We start from the raw sequence: 22,548 nt of genomic DNA on the forward strand, positions 1-22,548 counted from the left end.
TCCTGAAGGTTGAACACAGCTGTAAAGTAGGCTGGGCAATATGGCTTTAAAAATTTACATCGCAATATTTTTAGGCTATATCATCATAGTTAATATTTTAAATCTCCCTTAAACAACTGTAAACTTATTTATTAGATGTATTTTTTTACACCCCATGAGGGACAAGCCCACCTCAAGATGAAGTATTTCAAATCTCAATACTCATAATAAACTGTTAAAACAGCATGTAGGAACTAAGAAGATGCTTAAAATGTATCTCCTGAAAGTCAAGCACAGCTGTAAATGTAGTCAAAACAAAACTGTTTGGCCTTTGGCATTTGAATAGACTACTAATTTAAGATAAATAAAAGTATAAATAAATAAATAAAAGTATCATTGGCATAAGGATTTTTACATAGATACAGAATTATAATGGCCCTATGATTGACTCCTGAGGCACTCCAGTAGATAAATACTGAAAGGAAGTTTTAAGTGATACATTTCTTTCCACTACTTGATAAATATTTTTCGAACACGTTTCACGTCATGTGAAAAACTTTGATCTACAAATGGAGCTCAAGTTTACCTATTATCTGTGAAAATCCCCTTGAAAACCTCAGGAAAAGGAAAAGAGTATTACTTTAAAAAAGCTGAAATATAAACCAGAGACCGAAATGTCTACTGTTCCTCTTCATTTTGCCTTTGATGTGCTGTTTCCCTTTAAATCTCTTGTTGCTTGTATTCTGCTGGTTGCTTAAGTAGTTATGATACAATATACAAACGTATGTGATGTCCAAAACTAAAAGCTGATAAAGTTGATCTCTCGATATCTTTTCTGATGTTGAAATTGTAATAGATACAATTGGATTGCTTCATATGACGATTGGATACAAAATACCTTTCAAAGAATTTTGGGACCCAGGATATTGAAACCACAAACCATTTTGGTCTCGTCCCTATATTACCATTAATGGCTACAGGGTTTTTCTGTTCATAATATGTACCGTATCCTGGTTTTAAGCTCTTTGTATTCTCCTGAGGGTGTTACGTAAATGGATGTGGTAGCCTGGTGCATGTTGCAGTGTGAGACCTGCTGACAATAGGTCCAGCCCTCTGTCTCCTCTCTGAGCTCTTCCCGCTATACGTCCCATTGTGAGCATGCAAATTATCATGGTGAAATGTATCCACCTAAGTGTCGATTAGCTATTGTCCGACACATTCTGCATTTTGTGAATCCAGCCAAGTAATTGTTTTGTAAGTCCACCTCTGGGATTTCTGGCCAATGTGCCCTTTTGGGTGGGGAATAAACTGAATGCATTCAGGAAGTCATACATCTATTTTGTACTGGGTATTTAACAGTGTGGAAATAATCCAAACAACAAAGACTATTGCATTAAAATCTGGAAAATTTATCACGATTATGCAAAGATAAAAGCAGCAGCACAAACACAGCTGAGTAAGATGTTACAGTGCACATTGGTTTGATGAGTACCAGGTGGCATCGGGACATTGCCTGAGCTGTAATTTTCTACATATCATAATATCAAACATTTTGAAAGTGACATAGTACATGAGCTGACTTTCACATTTTGAGGTGTAGGGGAAGGTAAACAATGAATCACCGAGGCGAGGTACCTGCCAAGCCACAGACCACCATTTGAGACCAAAAAAAAAACCAAAACTGGTTGTGATTTAGTGAGTCATTGCTGTGTCTCCTGTCAGGATATTGGGATAGTGCCACCAAACCAGCAGATTTTAAGTCAGAACATGATCTTTTCCTCACCATATCCAAGTGTTTTTTGTACCTAAATCAAATCACATGTTAACCATCTGTTATTTTGGATCAATAGCAGAAAAACAGGATACAAACCCAAGAATCAATGCATAGTTTTGTTGTGCTTCATCATATATTATATACATGTTTTGCACTTAAGAGAATAAGCCTCAGATGATTTTATCTAATGTTTTTCTCTTTACTCATGCTAGGTTATGGATCTTGCATTGTCCTCTGCTTTAGACGTTCATTATCCCCAGACAATATATTCTAAAGATTCAAGAATGATTAAGATTAAAAATGTTAGTTTCTGCTAACATTTCAGTTACAAAGGTTAATTCTGCCACAATTAAATATGAAACATATTTTTCTCTGTTTATATTCATCTATCAGTCTCTATCATGCTTTAAAATTGGGAGAAAAAAATCAATCAATTTAATTTTAAAGTTTTTTTTTAAACATTTATTGTGCATTTAGTCTATGTATTGGCAAATTAATAAATGTGAGTGTAGAAAGGTGGAAATTGAGTCTGTAACTATAACTGTACATAACATACAATTACACTTAATGGATAGTGAAAAGGCAACCAGATGGAGTTAAGGCAGTGAAACAAAGCAAGAACATGAAGAAACAGAAATTATCTTAGAGGTGCTGCATTATTTACGTTATATAATCACAGGTGCTATTATTATCTTTACATTAATGTTTCATTTTGTAATGTCAGGCTTGTTGCACCTGTATATCGTGACCACCCTAGAAAGATTTGTAGGTCATATATGATAGTGTGTAACTGAATTTCAAGCTTACATATTACAATGAAATAAGTAATCAAATCATTAGCTGGTATAAAATATAATAAGCATGTTAAGATTTTCTCTTTTGCCGATAGAGTTGTTGTTATTGTCATTGCTAGTCTGATCATCCACCGCTAGAATGTATAATATACAGTTAGCTCAAACACAGACACATGGGACAATTATACGCCTTTCAGTGAAAGTCAGCCCATGAGCGATTCAATAACAAATGTCATGAATGAATAGGACCTATTTTAGGAAGTTTCTCTGATGGATTCATTTCTGGATTATTTTTGGGTGACTTAATTTAGCTCATGTATCTGATCCCACACACCTGAACAAAACATCTTCTGCTTGATAAAGAAAACGCCACACAAGTTGATTGACAGCACACAATGTGGTAATGCCAAAACGATGTGCTTTATTGTTGTCGTCTGTCAACAGAGAGAAAACAGTGAGTACAGAGGTAACACCGAATCTATCTGCAGCAATTTGATCAGACATATCATCCACAGGACTCTACGTGCATGACTCCAGGCTAAGGAGATCGATACCTGCTGCCCCACTTTTAACTGTGACCCTTTTCTGGGTCACATAACTGCGTTACAACCGAGCCATTTCATATGGCCGCCCTGCGGTGGTCATCTACTTGGAGAAGTCCTAACATCTTATATTAAATTTATTTTGTTTGTCAATTCTCTGCTTGCGCAGTGTAGAGTGATGTATTTCCCTTTTATGTTCTTCAATTCTGATTACTTAATGTCAACTGTACAGTAACGTTACAAGCTGCCCTCCAACCTTATTGATTTAAGTGCTTCTTCATTCTTAAGTTAGTTAACATTACTTCACTTTCACAAGTTGCTTTGTGCATATTGTTAACAGTATTTACCATAATGCTTTGTATATTGTGTTTTTAATCATTTTGATCATCATCATCAGCCTTTAAATAGCAAAGTTAGCCCCTGAGCTAGCCTAGCTGGCTACTAAAATGAGGAAAAGCACTGCCAAGTTTATGTGGAAATCGAGCTTTACTGCGGGACTTCACAAGACAGTGTACATCGGTCTGCTGACATCACAACCTTTTTTTTTATTGACAAAGTAAACTTGCACAAAACATAAATCCTAAGTTGATTTATTTTTCTTATTTTGCACAGTGAATTATTATATAAACATTGTATACTTTGAAAAGCTTTATATTTGATGTCTTCAACTGCTAGTGGGCCATCACAGTAAGAGTATGTATAATACAATGTTAATTCAACGATCAATGATCATTACAATTATGTCCGGCAAAAAAGTGGATATATCTATTGGTTTTTGGTCAAATTAATTGTTTCTATTGGCATCGGATATCTGCAAAAAAAATCTGTATTGTGCATCCCTAGTATTTAACGTTATGTTGATTTTTGTATATAGTGTTTTTGATCATTTAAATTATCACCTCAGTTGTTTAGTAGGAAACCTTGAACTAATGTTTGTCACTCACATGTATCTTCATAGCTACTGTGAGGTCGTCATGGTTTTGTTTACACTTGGCGCTAAAAACGTGACTTATGTTCACCGTCTTCTGATAGCGAGCAGTAAAACTCCCTAGAGCTGAAAGCCCTCCCTCTATAGTTGACAACATGTTTCCTCATTTTAGGTACTAGCTGGGCTAGCTGACTGACAAACTTTGCTATTACAGTACTCAGAAACACTAAATTAACAGTATACTATAAATATGTACAAGCTAACTAAAAAGTGAAGTAACTAGCTTAACGATGAAAAAGCACTTTGATCACTTTGATCATTAAAGGTAACCTTACTGTAAAAGCTGACAGGAAGTTAACAGATGAGCAGTTCGTAATTTGTCACATTACATGATGCACGTCATATTATAATATGCTAATAGAAAATAACTATTTGCCATGATATATTTATATGGGAGGCTCAATGTAAAGTTTCTCTTTCTGCTTCTTCTTCATTTTTGATGGATGTTATTACAAATTGGGGTTACATCAAGTCCCTATCAAAGGACATCTGATTTACCATGAGGAGATGCACATCGGAGAGCAAAATGTACATGCAGCATACTTAAAAAAGTAAGAATATAGACAACATTTTTGCAAAAACATTGGATAAATGCCCACATTTATTTATTCAGAAGTCCTCTTTTAGCGGGGACCTTCTAGCTCACCAGGCTGCATACTGACTGAGGCCTTCGCAGCATCCCAGGTTCAATTTCAAGTCCTTTGCTGTCATCCCCCCTTTATTCCTGTCTATCTTTGGCTTTACTTTAAAGGCATAAAAAACTTTTTAAATATATTTTATGGTTTTGATTCAGCGTTTTAACTTTAGTTCTTCACATTTATTCAGTATCAAACAGTTTGTGTTGTTTTGTTTCTCGCAAACAGCAGCAAAAACAAGACATTTCCTACATTCCTAAACAGGAGTGATATTTCATCAGGGTGTATTGGATCTTTAGAGTTGTTGCGGTGTAAACACAGTCCTCTGTTCATGTTGGGTGGGTGGTACTGGGGGGGGTAATGTTTACTGCAAGGGAAGAAAGATGAGAGAGAGAGAAAACCGGTTATAGCTCATCATAGCTTCAGCACTGATTCGTCATGCTCAATAAGTGGTTGTTCAGGGAAACTTTATATGCAAAAAGCAAAATACAGCCTTGTCATACTGAGTCACAGGCTATTAAATATCCATCATCCTATCTGTCATCACAGACACAAAAAGATGTCACGTTGCTGCAGCAGCCGTCCATCCTCATTTACCTGAGTCACGTTCCCCTTGTTCTTATTCCCATGTTTTATACACAGATGCATATCTGAGATGTCCCAGAGGTAAAGACAGATAAAGATCAGCCTCACCTGAGCTTGTCTATACACTATATGTTCTCACACATTCACGCCTATTGTTATACCAGCGGACTATAGGCACAGACAATCTATGGATGCCTGTGATGCTGTCACAAGATATGCTTCAAGCTGTGAAGTCGCACAATGGATGAGTCCTATGAGAGAAGCTTTCACATTTTTTTTTTTTCATAATCACAAAACAGTGTAATGTGAAGGAAAGCACATTGTTGTTTGTCTCAGGTTGTTACATAACTGCAAGTGCTCTGAGGGTGACGGTGTGTTCTCATCTGGAGGGAGTGAAGTCACAATGAACTTACCGTTATTAATCCACGCTTCGCCTTCCGCGAGAGATCACTTAAGAAGAAAACAGATAAGGTGTCAGCGCGTTAACAGCTCATAACTTAATAACAATTTAAAAGCATATATTATTGTATACGATTATCCACCTTCTGTATGCTAGATCTGAAACTACAGCAAGGTGTTGATAGCATAGAGACTGGAAACAGGGGGGCGGGTCGTTCCATAGAAACTGCTGAAACTGGACCTTTTTTTTTGGCATAACCAAAAGCAGAATTTTATTTCATGGCATAAAAAATTTGTTAGCCCTACAGTGGAAACATGTAATCTGGCTGAAATTCTCTCTTTTTTTGCCTAGATGCCTGACATAAGGTGTGTGGTTGACACAAGCTGAAGAGACTTTGTTCTACGTCATAAAATATAAAGTTAATACCACACTTGTGAATTTTAAGGCTTTTATGTGCCTTTAAAAAGACTGTTGTTAACAGGTGGATTTAAGAGACTACAGCATTATCATCTACTCAACATGACTTTACACTCTTGTTGTAGTAGTATTTTAAAGTCATGTAACTGTGGTGTAGTTCATTTATAGCCTAACATTAGCTTTTTACCTCTGGCTATTACATTTAGGCTTATAAAAAGTGATGTTCATTTGTTAAGATTATCTTGCTAAACAAAACACTTAAGTATAATAAGAGCTTATTTTCTGCAGTAATCCCAAATGTAATGGAAAAAGCTAATATGCAAATGAACCAGGGCAATGCAAAGAAAATCATTGCAGACCTTTCCTTATTGTTGTCAATGTGAATGTATGTTTCTCATGCCAATAAAGCCCATCTTAATTGAACTAAATTATGCTTGGCAGCATTTAAAGGCATTGGCTGCATAATACAACACAGAGTTCAACGCACCACCGTTTCTTTTTAAGTGACGTTTTGTTCGGGCTGAGTTCGGGCTTTGAATTTGTCTTTCTCAACCTTGTAAATGATGTCATTTCCTCTTTGTAATGTCACTTAAAGGAACAGTGCTTTATTAAGCGTAGAAATACGTTGGTTTAATGGTATAACACATATAAATCATGCTATTTTAACCAAAATGTCTGTTTTTAATTTGATTTATTTTGATATGTCTTTTAATCTCCCATAAAGAAAGAAGCATATATACTCCCAAAAAAATGTCTGATATTGATACAATATTTATCGCATGTTATCTCACATGAATGTGAGAAAGAGTCAGAACTGACATAAGAAAAAGACTACAGTTTAGCAGAAAACAGTTAAAAACATTGTAATTTTACTGTTTTAATTTTATTTTACTAGATGCTAATAAGTAAACTTGAATTAACATCTTAACCCATTGAAAACAATATTGACAGTTTTATACTGCCTTTTTTGTCTTTAAATGTTAGTGAACCAACCTCAGCAGTTTTTTGGAATAACTCGAGAGCAGTTGGAGTGTTATCATTCTCCTCATCCGACTATCCCTCTAACTGCTGCTACAGAAAATGTGAAATTTAAAGGATACTTACTCATACCAGCATTACTTCCTGGGCAGGGAACTAAGAATACAACAACAAAAGCATCAATACATTTTGCTTCCACAAATTAAAATGTGTAATAGTAACCATTTACACACTCCATCCACTTCATGACTCACCTGAGTATGTCCTGCGCTGACAGAAGCTGACTATGTTCCCATTTTGTCCCACTGGTGCCACCACTACTGTGTAGACGTCCCCGCACATTTTCTCCTCAATATCGCAGTATCTGCTGCCGGCAGCTGTGATGCAGGTGTAGTTTGCTCCCGTCCCGTACAGCTCTACTGTGTGGTTCTGCATCTGAGAGCCAAAAGAGCGCCAGAACACCCTGAGGGAGTTGTTGTTGCCCCTGCGATAGAGCTTCACGCTCGCTGGACAACAGGCACCTACAGGGATGAGTTTTTAGATGGTGAGTTTGTGGTGTTATTCATGTCAAGGCCCTTTTCTGTGGTCATGGATGTTTTGCTGATGTTTTTTTTTATTACATTAATATATGTTGTGATAAACACTGAGATTTATTATGTTTATGCAACTGCAAAAATGTCCCCAAAGGAAAACTTTGTCAACTTTGTTGAGTTTTCAGTATGTTAATCTCACCTCAGTAATATTTATTACAGCAAACTGTAAAGTGGGAGAAATGATCATTAAAATTATGTCAGGCAAAAAAGTGGATATATCTATTGGTTTTTGGTTTTTGGTTCAAGAAATGCTGGATTTCTTATTCTAGTTGGCTACCAAAAGTTTGATTTGTAGTTTTAATACTAATAATTTATATAAGTAAAAAAAAAAATCAATCCTTTGAGTTTGTTTACAATAATATTTGCCATGCAAAAATATCAAAATGCATACATACATGTCATAGTAACATGGGGTGATTAATTGACATATAAACAATCATTTTGTAGATGAAGTATTCCTCTAACATTAACCCCTTGCCTCACACTCTCAAGCAGACTTTCTTGTGTATATTTTTGTGTGCGTGCTTGCATGTGTTCGTCCTCACTGGATGAGAATCCGCGGTATTTGCACTCTGACTTGTGTCCTGTGCTGCTGACGGCCTCCAGATGGACACTGTAGTTTGTGCCACAGGTGATGCATCCCATCAGGCAGTGGGTGTCCAGGGTGTGGCACTTAGCATGTCCGCGTGAGGACTCCAAGGTGGTGATGTAGGAGCGAGCTCCGCTGCCAGGTGTCCAGGTCACGTTGGTCATAGCCTGGGTGACTTGGGTCACGTTCACAGACATGGGGCAGCAAGGACCTTCGGGAGTGAATTATAGACTAATAATCAATACAGGAGTGAATGGATGCATAATGAGAATATTAAGTTGCCGCTAGCCCTCATGATGCTTTCTCATCCATTCATCTGTTGATAAAACAATTTAAAAATAATATATCTAAACTCATATTCTTGTTGCAAGAAGGCTAGTAAACCTGTTATTACCTGCGGAATCAGCATTTAACTCCTTTGTTTTTATCTGGCATTTGCATGATTTCATACTGTTTGCTGGCACAGTGTTTTGTTTTATTTTCAGAATAACTAAAATGGTCAAACATATGTATTAAGGGGTTCAGTTTATAATAAAAAGGGGTTAAAATCACATTCAGATAATAAACACTCAATATGACCGTAGCATATGGTCGTCTTAAACAAGCACGGTTTTGGCCTACATAAATAAAACTGATTTTATCCCATCATGTTATCATACCTGTTTCCAAAGTTTTACTGAATCCAGGTAGACTTCGCCCGGCAGCTGTACTGGCCACCGCCATGACCTCATAGATTGTACCACAGGGCAGATGTGTGAGGTCACAGTGGTTGTTTCTTGACTGACAGGTGTGTGTTTCATAGCGTCCGATGGCTTTGATGGTGTAATTCGTAGTGGCGGTGTTTGGGGTAGTGAAGAGGACTCTGTATGTGGAGTTGTTCGTCTGCGTAGTATTCAGAATCTCTGGAGCACACGGCGCTGCAAGACAGACAGGAAGTGTAGTAGCCGCTTTTATCTCTTTCGTGGAGTCTGACATGTCTACAGTCATGGAGTCTACAGTAGCCCAGAACAGATGCTTGGCACACAGGAGAAGTTTCAGCTCTGCTACCTCACCACTAGATGCCAATAAATCCTCCACACTGGACCTTAAAGTCCCTTTGGGCATTTTAGTATCTTGTTATCTTTAAATGAAAAAATATGTAAAAGTTTATAACCAGCTGTTCTGTTCCCAGTCAGATTCCTGGCTGCATGCTTGTGCCGTGTATGTACCCTATGACGTGTAAGTGTGTGTGTGCTTGCACAGGAACTGCAGAGAATGGGTGGACATAATAGCTGTTTCATCTGAAACCTAATCACCAATTCACAGTTGCCTGATTAGACATATAGTTTTTGGCGGATTTTAGATGTGTTTGTAGGATTGGTGCTGTCCAGTGCCGACGTCTTTCACCTTTGCACATGAAACAAGTTTTCGTCATTGCCTTGTGGTCACTTGTGTTAGGCTCATAGCTATTTTGTTGAATACTGAAGTCATGAAAATCAACTTCTTTCTTAGCATCACCACCAAGTGGTCAAACTTCTCCTTAGCACTGGGAGAGAAAAATATTCTTGCACTGGCCACGCAACAAAGTCCACAAACCAACAACCCTAAAGTTCACAGATGGAGACATTATATAATTTATTATATAAATTATTAATATATGATAATATATAACAAAATGTAAAAGTGTAAAAAGAAATCCCCACTTAATTCCCTATAGGTTTGAACAGGGGCAGGCCAGCTGCTGTTTCCAGTCTTAATTGTCTAGACATGAGATTGGTATCAATGTTATCATGTTATTATTGTAGAGAAAATGTCAAACTATATGAAGGAGAGTGACGACAGTCTACAAACAACATCACATAGGTGAAAGGCTATCAAGAAACAACATACTACTCAACCTACTCGGATCCTTAAAAAAAAAGAGTTTGCATTTTGACCAGACGAAGATCATTGGATTGACTTGTTGTGCAGGCGCTATTTTATTAATCATGTAATCTACCAGATATAATACAATATTATTTCTGGAATTTTAGGTTTATCATACTTTCTCAGAGAATTTCTCGATTCCCTTCTCTTGTGTGGTTAAGTGTGTGTTTACAAAGTGAGATATATCACTCTAAATAGCACCATAATACCTGTTTCATGTGTGTGTGGTGTGCAGGTGCGGTTGCATCCTCGTAACTCGCTGCAAGGTGTGACGGTCACAGAATAGGCCGTGTTACACCTCAGATCTGACAGCGCACACACTGGCGCTGTGTCGTTACAGTGGATGACATCGTTGGTCTGTGCTGCCGTTGTCTCGTACAGCTCGGCCCCTTTGACCGGTGACCACATGATCTCCAGGGTCTCTGTAGAAACCAGCTTTATGCTAACATCCTGCGGGCAACAAGGAACTGGGGAGAGGCGGGGAGGAGAAATACAAAAAACAGATGAGAATGATAATCAACACTGTGCAAAGGACCATACTGATGATTTTACATAATTATTTTAAAATAATTATTTCTCACTTTTCAGCCATTGTTTTTTGTTTTCACAGACAGCATGGATTTTACTAAAGCTTTGCACTATGCACAGACCAAAAATGGCTCTTCAGTGTCAGTAAAGTTCTGGAGAAAAGAAAAAAAAAATCGCTCTTCCCTAGATATTTGACAGTGTCACTCACAATTCTTCACTGAGGCATATTGGATTCATACTCTTAACATAGTTGAGGCCTTTGTCCTAAAGAACTGAATTTGTGATTTTTTTTTTCTTAGATTTGTTACATCTGATAAATGCAGTACTTTGAGATTTTTATGTTCATAACTTAAAGAGATAGCTGTTTTTGGGGTTTTTTTTGTTCCTGCAAGGTGATCTTATCCCTTTTCGTCGTTTTTTATTTCTTGGGCAGAGGCCCTGTGTGTTACTAACATGACACTGGGGCCTGCCTTTTGCATTGTATGTTGACACAGGAAGGGTCGGCAGTAAGAAGGGGTTGTTGGTTTGGTAAAGCAAAGAGAACTGCTTGGGTTAGGAAAAGATATTAGATGTCACCCAAAAGCATCTGGCTTTGAGTGACACAAATGTGGCGGGAATGGCAGTGGCGTGATGCTAAAAAACGCCAAGCATTGAGTACCACAAACACCGCAAATAATGTTGTTGTTTGCTGGTCTCGAATACTGCTCTTCTGGGTCACAGTCCGGCGTTTGTTTGACCCATCCAGCTTCTCTCCCACTCACCCTGAGAGGACTTTTAAGGTCTTTAGTCAGTTGCTGGGTTTACATTGGAGTTGGTGGAAAGTCTGGTGTGTCAAACATGGATGCTGAACTGTGGGGGACACAGAAACCAGGCTGGTTCTTGATGTGATTTTGGTGCAGGGGGTGTGGCATCAACAATAGCAAAAGCAGCTCCCACTTGTGAATTCACTGTCCTGTTCAACCAATGAGAACTGCTCACTTGTTGTTAGTTGCCTGTATTTGTCTTTGCCTTTTATACTTTCTTAAATATTAGTCTGCTTGCTCTACTTAAGGCTGTAAATTGTGTGCTTTTTGTCCTTGGAAGGTCTCTGTCTTTGAAATGAGAGGTACCTGATTTGCTTAAAGATTTGTATGTTTAAGTTTTGACTTGTCATATCAGAGAAGACACACATGTAACTGTTACTACAGGCTTTGAGCCATGTGTGCTATGCCTGTTTACTTATTTCCAGCGAACTGGCATTGTGGGAGAGGTGGCTCACCTAAGTGGCATGACGCCATTCAAACAATATTAATTACCCCTGCTCTTTACCTGTCATGGCATCTAAAAATACCTGCTGTGGATTTGATCTGTTTTTCACAACTATGCCACGGTAAAGAATTAAGGGAAGCCCCATCATCTGAGATTTTAGAATTAGCTGCCAAAAAGCTTGCAAGTCAAATCAAGAAGACAAGTGGGGTGTAAAAAGGACGTAGATTTGGGCGTTTCTTATATTTAAAGGGGTGCTGTTGAGCAGCCACAGGTTACATTTTAGATGTAGCAATGGCATACTTTGGAAAAGTTGTGTTTGTAATAGAAAGTAAACGCAATGGAAACTTTTAAATATCAGAATGCAAAATCACTGGTATGGTCCTTTAAATTGTTAATGGAGCAATCATTGGTGGTGTCACTATATGTGGGTGCTTCTGGTCCTACTGGTGGTGTAGTTGCGGACATGGGAGTAAGGGCTGGTGCCGGCCTGGTTGTAGGGGAAGACGGTGGTGAGGTAGGTGTAGCCACACATGCAGGAAAATGGGCAGGTGGTTTCAGTGGTGTTGCATGACTTCTCAGTCCCGTCATCCCTCTTTATAAAAGCTATGTAGTACTCCACCAGTGGCACCTCGTCCCACACCACGGAGCAGTTGCCTGCTTCGGGCTCTTCCACCCAGATGTTCTTTGGGGGACATGGATCTGTCAGAGAAAGAGTACTTTTACATCACTTGTTAAAGGGATAGTTTAACATTTTGGGAAATATGCAATTAGCTTTCTTGAAGAGAGTTACATGAGAATAGCTCTCATCATAGACTGATACCACTCATTTTTTTGTAGTTGAATATAGAAGTGAAGTCCTTCCTCTTCCAGTGGACCACCAATCGGACGGTATTTTGTAAAAAATAGAGACAAATACTTTTCGATACCAGCGTTTTTGAAAATCTACAAACATACAAGATATTATATGTTAATTTGTGAGTTTGTGGAGGTGCTGATAGTCAAAATTTGCTTTTGTTTGTGGGCAGAATTATGCTAGCTGTTTCCCCATGTTCCCACTCTTTGTGCTAAGCTAAGCTAAGCTAAGTCAGCTTCACATTTATGCTACAGACATGTGAGCGGTGTTGATCTTCTCCTTTAACTCTCTGCAAGAAATTGAATTAGTGTGTTTCCCAAAATGTCAAACTATTATTTTAACACATAGGAGTTTGTGTCTGATTTGCTAGTTAGTATGTTGTGCTTGGCTGTGGCTGTGTGTGATATACCCACATGTAATGTAGTGTACTGGCTGCGAGGGGCTGCTGGGACCAGCTTTGTTGTAGGCTACGACAGTTACCGAGTTGTTCTGGCCACACTCCACAGATGTGATGTAACAGAAACCAGTAAGTGTTGAAGTACAGTTGTAACCATTAGTAGTCCAAGCGATGTAGTTCTCAGCTCCCTGCACTGACACCCAGTACACAGTGATCCAAAGAGACCGACCCTGAGACACCAGGACATTGATCACATCGGGACTTGGAGGGCCTGAAAATAAAACCAAAAAGAAATGAGTAACAAGATCTGCTACATTCAGGAGCCCCTTTTACACTGCCTGTTAAAGGTGGGAATATCGTGCCGTTATGCTGTCTTGTTGTTCTGTATGTAAGGTATGATTGCAGAATGGGGGGACAGAGTGGTCTCACCTTAAAGCCGCCACGAAAGGCAGTAACAGTGCAGAAACTGTATTTATGAACAAGTGAGAATGTCTGAAAATTGGGAAAACCATATGATCTGGGTACTCCTTACCTCCCAAGCAGAGGACGAGGACGCCATGTAACGGGGAAGGTAAAAGATTGTTATTGGCATAACATGTCAATCACAGTGTTATTGTTTATAAAGTGTTGGCAATGCTTATGTTAGATGTTACACAAGAGGACAATGTTGTTGTGTTTAGCATGCCCGACATGCCTCTTTTGGTTCAGTAATGCCGGCATGCTGTCTAAAATCACACACAGGAGTGGTATGATGCCACTGTTGTTTGGTTGTGTGCAAAAATGTAATGGAATCATAAAGGGACTTTGCAAATGGCCCTGTAATGTAATCTCTGTGTAAAAGTGTAGGCTTGTCATGCTTACGTGTGATCTGGCAGACAGTGAGGTCGTCTCCAGCTCGACCCTCCGAGTCCCAGGCTGTGCCCTTTATACAGTACGTGGTCCCTGCTTCAAGGCCATCAAAGGTCACCATGGTGTCACTGGTGTTCAGTTTGAAACGGGAGCTGGAGCTCTCCCGGATGATACACAGCATGTAGCTGACGGCATTCTCCACCGGGGTCCAAGTCACAATTATGGTGCCGTTGTCAGGAGAGGTGGTGTTCAACTTGGGCGCCATTACAACTACAGATGGGTTCAGAGGAAAGAGGGTTGGTCAAACACACTGATTTCTTACTTCTACTCAAGAATGTTTTTTGTAAGAGGTGTGAAATGGAAAAACTTTCTCTGTGATTATGTTACATTACTCCTTCGGGAAAAGAGACAACCCAATTCTCATGGTTTCACTTTTCATATTATGAGAATAGTATAGTGCAAAGGCCTGGATACAGTTTCATCCCTCCTGCTTTGGCTGCAAAGAGCAGAGACTCTGACAATGGGCAGTGAAAAGACACGCCGTTATGGCCGGCGGAGTGAACCAACAAACTATTGTCCTTCAGGAACAACAGAAAAGCTGCGTTTCACCTTTCATACACTGATTACCATCTTGACTAAACTGCTTTTAAAATGAAATGTCTGAATGAGTGAAAGTTGGAGAAAAATGATTATTGTGGTGGTCAAAATCATTTTCAATGATCTTAACAGCTAAATTTAGATAATCTAAGATCTTCTGTCAGTATTTGAAATCCTTAAGTCACTTGGTGAAGTATCTCAGGACTCTAGCATAAAGACTTTTCGTCTGTACCTGTCCTGGCCTCGATAGGGTACGAAGGCTGGCTCCTCCCCCCAGAGTTGACGGACATGACGCTCAGACTGTAGTCTGCGTAGGGCTGGAGCTGCACTACAGTGCCTGGTGAGTTGCTCACCACGGTCTCAGAGAAGAAATTACCGATCTCGGACTGTGCCCTCAGGATGTAACTGGTTGCCCCGGAAACCTCTGTGAATTCCACAGTGATGCTGTCACTGTGTTTGGAGTAAGCCTGTTCAATGCTGGGGACTTCGGGAGCTGGAGAACAAAATGATAGAAGTAAAACCAGTTAAATAGATGACAAATAAAATGCATTTAATACACTAATTTTATCAACAACCACAGTACTTTACAGTACTTGAGATTTTTGACCATTTTTATCAAGAGTTGAGTGGTCAAAAATACTAAGGTTTTGTACCAGATCTGTGTAATCTAGTTTATTTATCGTAACGTATGTAAAGAAAATACAGATTATTTTTTTTTTTAAGATTAAACATTGTGTAGGGGAAGTTAAAAGCCAACAATGGCTTATGGAAATACCTCCCCCCTTAAATAACAATAATCATACATCAAAAAAGAAAAATAAAAACAAAGATTGCATAATTGATCAAATTTTAAGACAAAGCATAGATACAAAATTGCTAGAAACAAATTACTAAAAAAATTGTATTTACGAACTGAAATGCATTTTAAATGAATCAGTGAGGTGCTATGAGTCAGCTAAAAGTCTGTTTTTTGAATAACAATAATGAACATGTTAATCCGAGTGATGACAGGATTAACAGAATTTCAATGATTAAAGTAACTCTGACAATATGGAAGATAAGAGTTCATAGAATGTCTTGTGAATGTCTGAGAAAGACATCAAAAAGTGTAACAAATGGTATCAACCAAAAAATTGCCACAACAACTTATGAGCCATATAGCACAGGAATGGCCGTCATATAATTTCATCAAAATGTTTTAAGCCCTCATACACTCTAAATGTTCAAAGTTTGAATGGGCGCCCAACCAAAACACAATGTTTTTTTCAGATTTATGAATAGAAAAACATAACACACCATACTAAGCTGGATATCAAATTCATCTTCGTGTTCCCAGCTTTCAGAGGATGTGTACCACTTCAGTGTGTCTTGTACTGTTGACCTGCTATCTCCCCCTAAAGATCGCCCTGTCCCCCTAAAAAGAGACAAAAATAGGTCTTTGCTAGATCTCTAAAACTCTAAAACTGTTCCTCTATTTTGCATATACATAAAAATGTATTATAAACGTAGTGCTGAAAAGTACTTTTACTCCAGTATTATATTTTGATACAGTATGACATATTTGTAATTTTCTTGAGTTTGTATACTTTTACTCCACCACAGTTAAGTAAGAAATATAGTACTTTTTATCTGACTAAATTTATTTGAAAGCTACAGCGACTAGTTTCATAAGGTCTTACAAGTTAGGGTTGGAATTTTTTTCTTTATTTGGTCAAATGCACTACAAAAATAGTTAAAAAAAAATGTCCATAAAAGCTTCCCAGAAGCCATTGTGGTCTTGTTTTGTCCGGCTGACCCAAAGATATTCACTTTATAATGATGTAAAACAGAGAAAAGCAGCAAATCCTTCTGGCAGGCAGTAACCAGAGGATGGTTGGCATCTTATGAAAAGGTAATTATTAATCATTTAGCAAAATAGGTGCAGATCAATATCCTGTCAATCAACTTTTAGCTCTTGAAATATGATGCATTGCTTTAAATAAACTAATGATGTATAAGGCAGTTAAAATTAGCTCCATTTTGATGCATCACTATAATCATACAATGATAGTAAAGTTATCTATGTTGTGTTGCTACTTTTTTCATAAGTAAAGAATCTGCGGACTTCTACTGCTGTGGAAATTTAAGATACATGAAGTCTGTCTTCATGGGCAGTAAAATAGCATCTGCACTCATTTTCCTCTCTCTGCTGCTGTTACTGACCTGTTGTCTCCTCTGTCTCTGCACTGCTGAGGACATTGAGGGCATTGTCCATGGCCTCTAGCTGCATGGTGTACACTGTGTTTGGTGACAGGGAGTTGACAGAGCCCATCACAGAGTTGCCGCTGAACTGAGCAAAGACGGGCTGCTCTGGAGAGCTCTTGGGTGTAGCTGTGATCTTGTAGGAGCTGGCACCGGTGTAGCCGCTCCACTGCACCGTCATACTCTTAGATGTGACTGTAAATACTGACAGATGGATGTCTGAGGAAGATAGAGAGAGAACAATGATGGAATACATTCAAAAGACTCATAGGTGATGATTTTATATCGTGATTAAAAAAAAACTGGCAATGCAAATTTGTATATTTGGATCATTTCAGAAAAGGTGCCTTAACAGAATACTCCACCTCCCAAATGACAATTTCTATATCAATAACTTGCATTGTGTAATGTTAAATTTGTGAGGAAGTTGTTTTTCCCACACGCTTCTACAGTTAAAGACGAATCCAAATGCTGAGAAAATTCTTGATGAATTGAAGTCATAGAAGTCCATGTTTAACAAAAGCAAAAACTTTATCAAAACATCCATTTAACAAACTCTTACAACAATCCATGTGTCCTGTATCCAGTCGTATGCTCAGTACTTCCCAAACAGACAGAACTTTCCAACAAGGAACTGAATCAAAAATTTAAATGATCTATGCCCTCTTCAAAGCCAGACTCCATTGACAAAAACAGTAATTCTATCTCGCTGAACGCAGACGCTGCTAGTCTACCGCTGCCTCAGTCCTTGGTTTGTTTGTGTTATTGTGTGACTTTGGTGAATCTGAACTGACCCTTAAAAACACCAAAATCACACAATAATACAAACAAACCAGCTGCTCCTATGGTCAGCAATGTCATGTTAACATCTGTGAGAGTTTGCAAATTAATGTTTTCATATAGTTTTGTATTTTGTTAAACCCCTATCACTTCAATTAATCAATAATTTTCTCAGTTTTTGGATTCTTTGTTTACTGTGGAGGCATGTAAAAAAAACAAAGTTTTCTTTGCAAATTCAACATTGATATACAAATGTTAATTTGGGGGAAGTAGTAGAAGTATTCCTTTTAGCTTTTTTTTAAGAGAATATAAATCTTCTTATGGGACTTTACCATTAATGTATACTATACATTGAAACAGTCTGACATCATCATTCGGTAAAACAAATGTAGAAGACGATAATTTACCATTCTGAGCAGCACAAATCTGAAAATGACAAAACATGGTAAGTTAATGAATGAAATGCGGAGATAACCTGGTGATACACAACAGGAAATACAGCATGTTCAAAACAAGGAGATCTTTCTAAAATTTTGGTATTTCACATTATATCCTGAGGCAAATTATGCCTCAGGATATAATGCCTGTATCATATTCTTGGCGCATGAGAGGCAGCAGGCTGCACATTACCTTCACTCAACACAGATTTCAGGACTGGTCACAGCGCAGGTATTTCTTTCAGGTCCGAATGAATTTGTCTATTGAGCTAAGGTTGGGCATGCCACACGCACTTGTTGAAAGCAGTGACACTCAAAAGAGCCTGTGTTCATAAAACTCCTGCCTCCATACACTGTTCTTATCTGGATATGTAAAATATGAACTATAGCAAAGATAAGAAAACATGCCAACTAATTACTCTGAAGACGTTACATGTGTTCTTTGCATTGTCTTTTTGTTAAAACGTTTAAGAGATAATCAGAGTACGATGAGAAAATCATCATCTCTTACCTTTGTGAAGGTCAACAAAAGCAAAAGTTTCAGCATCTTTAACTGTAGTGTTCTCATGCCGTCAGCGTTTTCCTGCAGCCTGAAGGCGAGATGAGTGATGCTGTTTCTCAAAATGACTGCAGGGAAGCAGCTCAGGCTTAACTTTGACTTTTTTTTTTTTGTTCTCTATCCCTCCCTCTCTCAGATGGAACGACAGGTCCTTCATTGTTTCAGCAAATACCAAAGAGCCCAGAGGCTGTAACTCCTCCCCACAGGGGTGTTTAGGGGGCCTATCAGAGCGAGAGTAAGTATCTTTGTTAGATGATTAGGACGTAGATCAAAAAACAATAACTCTTATAAACTTTTTCTTCTGAAAACCATGTCTTTAGGGTGCACAAATAGGGCAAATTTTATCCTGTCTTGTGTTCTGATATGTTTTGTCCATGGAAGAAACTTATCACAATCCTAGCTGAGAAATAGGTATTATTACACGTTACATGGAAAAAAAAGATAACTTGATATGTGATAAATGATGACCTACATCTTTTTGATCCAAACAATATTTGATCTCTCCTGGATTCCACTTCCATTATATGCTGTGACCTCTTTTCAAGCCATTAATTATTTTGTCCTAAATTTATCGACCACAAATTTATGAACACAGATTTGTTTATTTTCAGTGCGGATATAATCTGTTGGTTGGATGACAAAGTTTGTATTTGCATCTGAAGACAGTTGCTTAGGTTCCCATCAGACATGTACAACACTTATTTATTTTCACTAATATAAATAAAACGTCACTTTCATCACGACACCAACGAATCAAACCAGCAAAAACAAGCCAGCTTATGTAACCACACACAGCACACTTTTTGAAAACTGTGACTTCATACATGCTTTACTACAAGGACATTTACTGTACTCTCTAGAATTACTATATGTATAGAAACAAGCGTGCACATAGTTCCAATTGAAGTGACAAAGGCGGCATTATTATAATAGCTTTTCTTCTCCCCAGTGGCAGAGTATCTGCGTCAGGTGTGTATTATGAAGGTAGGCTGGGAGGATCACACATCAAATCTTTTGTGCATTAAGGCCGAAAGGAAAAAGAGCCGATCACATTCAACTGAGATGATCACAGCTTTAAAAGAGTGCTAAGAACAAAAAGTTGGGCGCCCAGTAGCTCACCTGGTTGAGCAGGCACCTCTATGCCTATGTACAGTGGCTGTGTCCTCGCTGCAGAAGCCGCGGGTTCAAATCCTGCAAATTACTGCACGTCGTCCCTTCTCTCTCTCCCTTTCACGCTTAATCTGTTCCATCTAATAAAGGCAAAAAAGCCACAAAAAAAAAATGTTAAAAGAAAAAAAAAAGTAACAGGGTCAGATTTTCTAAATCTCCAGTCAAATTGTTTGTATATGGATTATGCAGCGTAACTCTACTGTGTGGTAAATTTTGACATTAACAACATTAAAGAATCTTTGGAAACAACTAACAAAGAATGAATAACCCAAAGTTAAGACTGTGTACAGTTCTCACATTTCCATACGTAAATTTTCAGCGGAAATGACATGACAATGAAATCCACAGTTGTCTTTACGTGCAAAAATGTATTTTAAAGTTGTCTGAAGTTAGTCAGATACGGTGAATTTCTTCCAAATTAATTGATTTTTGCAAATTTTCCTCTTCTTTCACAGAATGAGGACTGGATTTTCTCCTCCACTGCTCACTTTGAAACTGCAAAAGTGCATTAGGAAAGAGTCTTTTGATTTCCAGCAAGCAAAAACTGACTCAGTATACACGTGAGTATTATTTTAAAACAGACTTGAAATTTTGAACTCAACCTTTAAAGGAATCAACACTGATATGAGTCCACATTAGTGTTGAAAACTATTTGTTCTTAGTTCATTTAAACAACACGAGTTCTGTCCCCCACATCTGAGTAATGGTAAAGTTTAATAATAATACTTTACTGGTAGAATATCTTTGGAGACTGGTACATTTCCCACTAAATTCTCGAGGACACTCACCACTGACATGCCCTTGAGCCTTAACCCTCCATGACTTCAGTGGGGCTGCTCAGTGGCCATCAGATCGGACTTGCAGGCTGCTCTAAGCATTGAATTTCAGTTTGGTTCGATGTGTTTCACATCCCCAAAGGACATTTAGAAAACTAGAGTTATGCAATTGATTTTGTTGTATGCCTCGACCATCCAGTCAAGCTGCAGTTTACATCCATGTTTGTTAAAACTCACATAATATATGCAGTGAAGATTTTGAAGACATTTAATATAAAGTATCAAGTGTATGTTTTGGGCAAAACTGAAGTTATTACTATATCGAAATATTATTCCAGTGAATAATTTCCAGTGAGAAACATGCTGTCTTCACATAGAGATTATTTCTGTACTTTTTTTAGGGCGTTTTTTTGTATTTAATTGATAGGACAGCACAAGTGTGAAAGGGGGAAAGAAAGAGGGGTTGGCATGCAGCAAAGGACCGAGGCCGGAATCAAACCAACGGCCCACTCTAACCACTGAGCCACCAGAAGCCCCATAGAGATTATTTTTTACAGAGGATTGAGAGGACTGACAGAGAGCTTTGTCACATGTTGCAATGACAAACACCTGAAGCTGAACATCAGCATAACTTTGAGCATGTGGAGGACTACCAGAGGAACAGGAGGCTCCCTGTCCTGGTTGTTGTCCAGGGAGAGGAAGTGAAGAAGGCTGAACTTTTAGACAATGCCAGTACTTCATCATTCCTTTTAGAATTTTTTTTGAAAATGTGTCATAATTTGCGCTTGAATTACTAAGTTTTAGCAACTGTGAGGTCACAGTGGCCTTGACCTTTGACCACTAAAATCTAATCCTTGAGTCCAAATGGACGTTTGTGCTGATTTTGAAGAAATCCCCTCCTTCTGAGATAATGCATTACGAGAATGTACACATGGACAATCCAAAACACATAATGCCTCTGGCCATGGCTGTCACCACCGAAGAGGCATAAAAAGGGCAGGACTCACTAAAGCTCACTATTAATAAAATGTTGACATCCCTCTAAATCAACAAAGAAAAACCAACAGTAAAATTCTTTACAGAGAGGAACTAAAGAAATCTTGGAAGGACCGGAAAAATCATAAACCCCCTGCAGGTCTAATAGTAGGTGGGGCCAATGAAAAGCTGCTTTTTCTACAATTTATTTTCACTGTACACTTTGCAATCCAAGTCAAGTCTTTAGACCCTTGCTCCAGATGAGTACAGGAATACCATTAAGAAAAAGAAGATATCTCTGACTGAGATAATCGTCATATGACCATCACGAATAGATGAAATACCAACAGTTTTCCATGTGTCAGGGTTGCTGCTGATAGGTATTGAATTAATGATCTCTCTTTCCTAATTATGATTGTTTTTATCTGGGAAAATTATTTCTACCTCACATCCCATTCTAATTGCCCAACTCATCAAATACTGACATTTGGTCATGACCCTAAGCATCTGATACTGACGCACAAGTCACGCTTTGACATCTATATGAAACTCACCTGGCTTTCAATAATTCCAAAGTATGTCCTTCCACAGCAATACTACACACTCAGATCAGCTGATGTAGCATAAAGAGTGAGAAAGTTTGCATGAGGATGAAGTCATGGTGGAAGGATGGAGAAACAAACACAGGACTGGACTTTGACCCAGGAGACTGCTGTTTGTGTCTGGCGTAAGGCCAAAATCTGTGTACTTTTAACCCAAACCATGATTTTCTATCACTCCTAACCAAGTAGTTCTAGTATCAAACTCTCAATTTCTTGTGAACGTCCAAAACTGACGCTAGAGAAGTACCTGAAGTGTCACATTTTGAAGCGTAGGACCATAGAGCCTGATCAAGCATCAGTATGTGATGAGTTGGGTGTGAGAACATCTAGTGTTGTGATGAGGGAATGAAACCTTAG

The 22,548-nt window shown here is 38.4% G+C and overlaps 1 protein-coding gene and 1 long non-coding RNA gene across 2 annotated transcripts in view; one reads left to right on the plus strand and one right to left on the minus strand.

Annotated features, from left to right (window-relative positions):
• LOC148188086 (uncharacterized) overlaps positions 1-22,548 on the plus strand; it is a 51,589-nt gene that overhangs the window by 26,397 nt on the left and 2,644 nt on the right. The window contains exons 2-3 of the long non-coding RNA XR_015778142.1: positions 18,805-18,903; positions 20,294-20,398. This is a non-coding gene — a long non-coding RNA (uncharacterized LOC148188086). The remainder of the gene's footprint in view (positions 1-18,804; positions 18,904-20,293; positions 20,399-22,548) is intronic.
• On the minus strand, positions 3,664-18,789 carry fndc7a (fibronectin type III domain containing 7a). Its single transcript, XM_042497033.2, has 14 exons — positions 18,621-18,789; positions 18,080-18,098; positions 16,854-17,111; positions 14,884-15,144; positions 14,067-14,324; positions 13,222-13,476; positions 12,400-12,654; positions 10,389-10,646; positions 8,934-9,191; positions 8,231-8,485; positions 7,347-7,613; positions 7,219-7,248; positions 5,711-5,747; positions 3,664-5,079 (listed from the first exon to the last, which is right to left on the minus strand). Exons 1-13 carry the CDS (start codon positions 18,675-18,677, stop codon positions 5,716-5,718), a joined length of 2,463 nt encoding a protein of 820 aa, XP_042352967.2. The 5' UTR covers positions 18,678-18,789; the 3' UTR covers positions 3,664-5,079; positions 5,711-5,715.

This window comes from Plectropomus leopardus, chromosome 12 (genome assembly GCF_026936395.1).
Source record: "Plectropomus leopardus strain MGB_pleo_1.0 chromosome 12, ASM2693639v1, whole genome shotgun sequence".
Classification (NCBI taxonomy): Eukaryota; Metazoa; Chordata; class Actinopteri; order Perciformes; family Serranidae; genus Plectropomus; species Plectropomus leopardus.

What these genes read in the sequence shown, in the direction of transcription:
- fndc7a (XM_042497033.2), bottom strand. Translation starts at nt 18,677, where the DNA reads ATGAGAACACTACAGTTAAAGATGCTGAAACTTTTGCTTTTGTTGACC. An exon ending in TGTCCGCAACTACACCACCA is followed by an intron (nt 10,647 to 12,399) that starts GTAGGACCAGAA and finishes GCCTCTCCCCAG; the next exon opens with TTCCTTGTTGCCCGCAGGAT. An exon ending in ATACCGCGGATTCTCATCCA is followed by an intron (nt 7,614 to 8,230) that starts GTGAGGACGAAC and finishes TCATCCCTGTAG; the next exon opens with GTGCCTGTTGTCCAGCGAGC.